This window comes from Borostomias antarcticus, assembly GCF_949987555.1.
Source record: "Borostomias antarcticus genome assembly, chromosome: 1".
NCBI lineage: Eukaryota > Metazoa > Chordata > Actinopteri > Stomiiformes > Stomiidae > Borostomias > Borostomias antarcticus.
In genome coordinates this window covers 41,174,051-41,177,125 of record NC_140234.1, presented here as the reverse complement: position 1 = coordinate 41,177,125, position 3,075 = coordinate 41,174,051, and the positions used below count along the sequence as shown (strand labels likewise).

General features: G+C 49.8%; 1 protein-coding gene across 1 annotated transcript in view; it reads right to left on the bottom strand.

Annotated features, from left to right (window-relative positions):
• Positions 1-691: 691 nt before the first annotated feature.
• The window catches only part of arap1 (ArfGAP with RhoGAP domain, ankyrin repeat and PH domain 1), a 76,659-nt gene continuing 74,275 nt past the window's right edge, over positions 692-3,075 (bottom strand). The window contains exons 30-32 of the mRNA XM_084441364.1: position 3,075; positions 2,104-2,139; positions 692-1,965 (exon numbers count right to left, since the gene is read on the bottom strand). The exon at position 3,075 is cut by the window's right edge and continues 158 nt beyond it. Coding sequence (XP_084297490.1) covers positions 2,119-2,139; position 3,075 — 22 coding nt within the window. The 3' untranslated portion in view covers positions 692-1,965; positions 2,104-2,118. The remainder of the gene's footprint in view (positions 1,966-2,103; positions 2,140-3,074) is intronic.

Sequence of the window (3,075 nt, the reverse complement as noted above, 5' to 3'; positions counted from 1 at the left end):
ATTTTTATTACAATTACACAAACATGAGATACCACTCTGACTGAAACACTTTTATTACAATTACAGAAACAGAGACTTCAGTAAATAATGGAGAAATATACAGAGAGAGAGAGATGCTGTGTGGGTGAATTGAGGGAGGCTCACACACACACAAACACGCATGCGCGCGTGTGCACACACACACACATACAAACTAGGAACAGGACCCCGAGAGGACTGTGTTGGTGTGCAGGTGTGTGTGTGTGTGTGTGCATGCGTGTGTGTGTGTGTTTGTGTGTTTACTGTACATGTTAGGCTTATAGTTGACTGTAACTACAGTGGTAGAGCTGATATGCTAGTCCAGCACGTACGCCCCTGCTGGTCTGATCAATCATGACAGGTTAAACCAGAGAGTCCTACAGGGGGGGTTAACAGAGGGGTCTTACCCTGACCCTACAGGGGGGGTTAACAGAGGGGTCTGACCCTGACCCTACAGGGGGGGGTTAACAGAGGGGTCTGACCCTGACCCTACAGAGGGGGTTAACAGAGGGGTCTGACCCTGACTCTAAAGGGGGGTTAACAGAGGGGTCTGACCCTGACTCTAAAGGGGAGTTAACAGAGGGGTCTGACCCTAAAGGAGGGGGGGGGGGGGAGAGGAGAGACGGAGGAGTGTGGAGATACACGAGGGGATGATGGGAGGATGAGGGGGATGATAGTCAGTAGGGGGAGACAGCGTGGGGGAGATTGAGACAGGATGATAGTCAGTAGGGGGAGACAGCGTGGGGGAGATTGTCAATGAATTTCAACCACAGGGCTGTCTGCACAGCCCTGTCTGTCTTTCTAACTACATGTCTGTCTGTCTGTCTGTCTAACTACCTGTCTGTATGTCAGTCTGTCTGTCTATCTAACTACATGTCTGTCTGTTTAACTGTCTGTCTATCTAACTACATGTCTGTCTGTTTAACTGTATGTCTATCTAACTACCTGTCTGTCTGTTTAACTGTCTATCTAACTACCTGTCTGTCTGTTTAACTGTATGTCTATCTAACTACCAGTCTGTCTGTTTAACTGTCTATCTAACTACCTGTCTGTCTGTTTAACTGTCTGTCTATCTAACTACCTGTCTGTCTAACTGTCTGTCTATCTAACTACCTGTCTGTCTGTTTAACTGTCTGTCTAACTACCTGTCTGTCTGTTTAACTGTCTGTCTATCTAACTACCTGTATGTCTGTTTAACTGTCTGTCCATCTAACTACCTGTCTGTCTGTCTATCTAACTGCCTGTATGTCTGTTTAACTGTCTATCTATCTAACTACCTGTCTGTCTATCTAACTACCTGTCTGTCTGTCTATCTAGCTACCTGTCTGTCTGTCTATCTAACTACCTGTCTGTCTGTCTATCCAACTACATGTCTGTCAGTTTAACTGTCCGTCTATCTAACTGCCTCTCTGTCTGTTTAACTGTCTGTCTATCTAACTACCTGTCTGTCTGTTTAACTGTCTGTCTATCTAACTACCTGTCTGTCTCTTTAACTGTCTGTCTATCTAACTATCTGTCTGTCTGTTTAACTGTCTGTCTATCTAACTACCTGTCTGTCTGTTTAACGGTGTCCTGTCTGTGGGCCTCCCTCAGTCTGCGCATGTCCTCCCAGCCTCTAACGGTCTCCCTCTGGGACCGGAGCTTCTCCCAGCCCTCCTCCAGCTATCCCAGCATGCAATGCGGTGGTGAGGTCCCCTTCCTCCACAGTGCTGTTGTGGTCGGGGTGGGGGACAGGGCGGTCCAATCGCGGTCGCTGGGGACATGTCCAGACCCCGCCTGGTCCTGCTGCCTGCTAGAGGGTTCAGTTCATTGGCACAGGCGTCAGTGTGTATGTGTCTGTGTGTGTGTGCGTATGTGTGTGTGTGTGTGTGTGTGTGTGCATCATTCAAGTTGGGTTGTGGAATGACGTTGCTGGAATGTGCTGAGAGGTTTTTCATCCTGTCTCCTCTACAAAACACACACACATACAGAACACACACACACACACAGAACACACAACACATACACACACACAGACCGGTTAGAGATTCATACACACACACGTGTGCACTCACAGACCTTCAGTCTTACAGGTGTATTTCTTACCTGTTTCTCGTCCCACTACCGGACATCTCTATAAAGCTGAGAGAGATAGAGAGAGAGATGGAGAGAGAGAGAGAGAGAGAGAGAGGGAGAGAGAGAGAGAGAGAGAGAGGGAGGGAGAGAGAGATGGAGAGAGAGAGAGATGGAGAGAGAGGGAGAGGGGGAGAGATGGAGAGAGAGATGGAGAGAGAGGGAGAGAGAGAGGGGGGAGAGAGAGAGAGAGAGAGAGAGAGGGGGAGAGAGAGGGAGAGAGAGAGAAAGAGTGAGCCACACACACACACACACACTAACTGGCTGAACAAGTCTGCCATGTGAGATGTTGAGTGCTAACAGGCGTGTCAAACATGATCAGTGTTGGGACTGATCACGCTGGGAGGAGACACACTCACACACACACACACACACGAGCACAGATCACAGAACACACATCCACTGAGCACACACAATCGCACAGACAAAGGTGGGGAACAACCAACCAGGGTACACACACCACAAAAACAAATATAACCCAACACACACACACACACATAACCCAGCGGTAGCATGCACCCCCCCCCCCCCACCGTGCAGCACCCAGCTGAGCATGTGAAAGCTCTAGTAAATCTGACAGCTGTTCCAGACATGCTCCTCCCCCTCATCCAGCCATATTGGAATGTTCCAGACTCTCCCCACTATGACCCACTCTGGTCAGTCCTGTCCTGAAGGCACAAACACGCCTGCTGTTTCAACACCACTCTGTGTGTGGAGGGAGGGAGGGGAGGAGCCTATCAAGTCAATCAGAGTAAATCAAAGTTCAGAGGTCATCCATCCTGACCCCTAGGTTCGAACCCACGCCCCCTCCATCAGTGGAACACGGGGGGGATTCGACCACAGGATCAGCATGGAGGCTTCTGATAGGCCCGGAGCCCCTAGACAGAGCTGTTCGATAGGCTGGCGGACCTAGAGCGGGGCAGGTGATTGGAGGAGAGACTCACG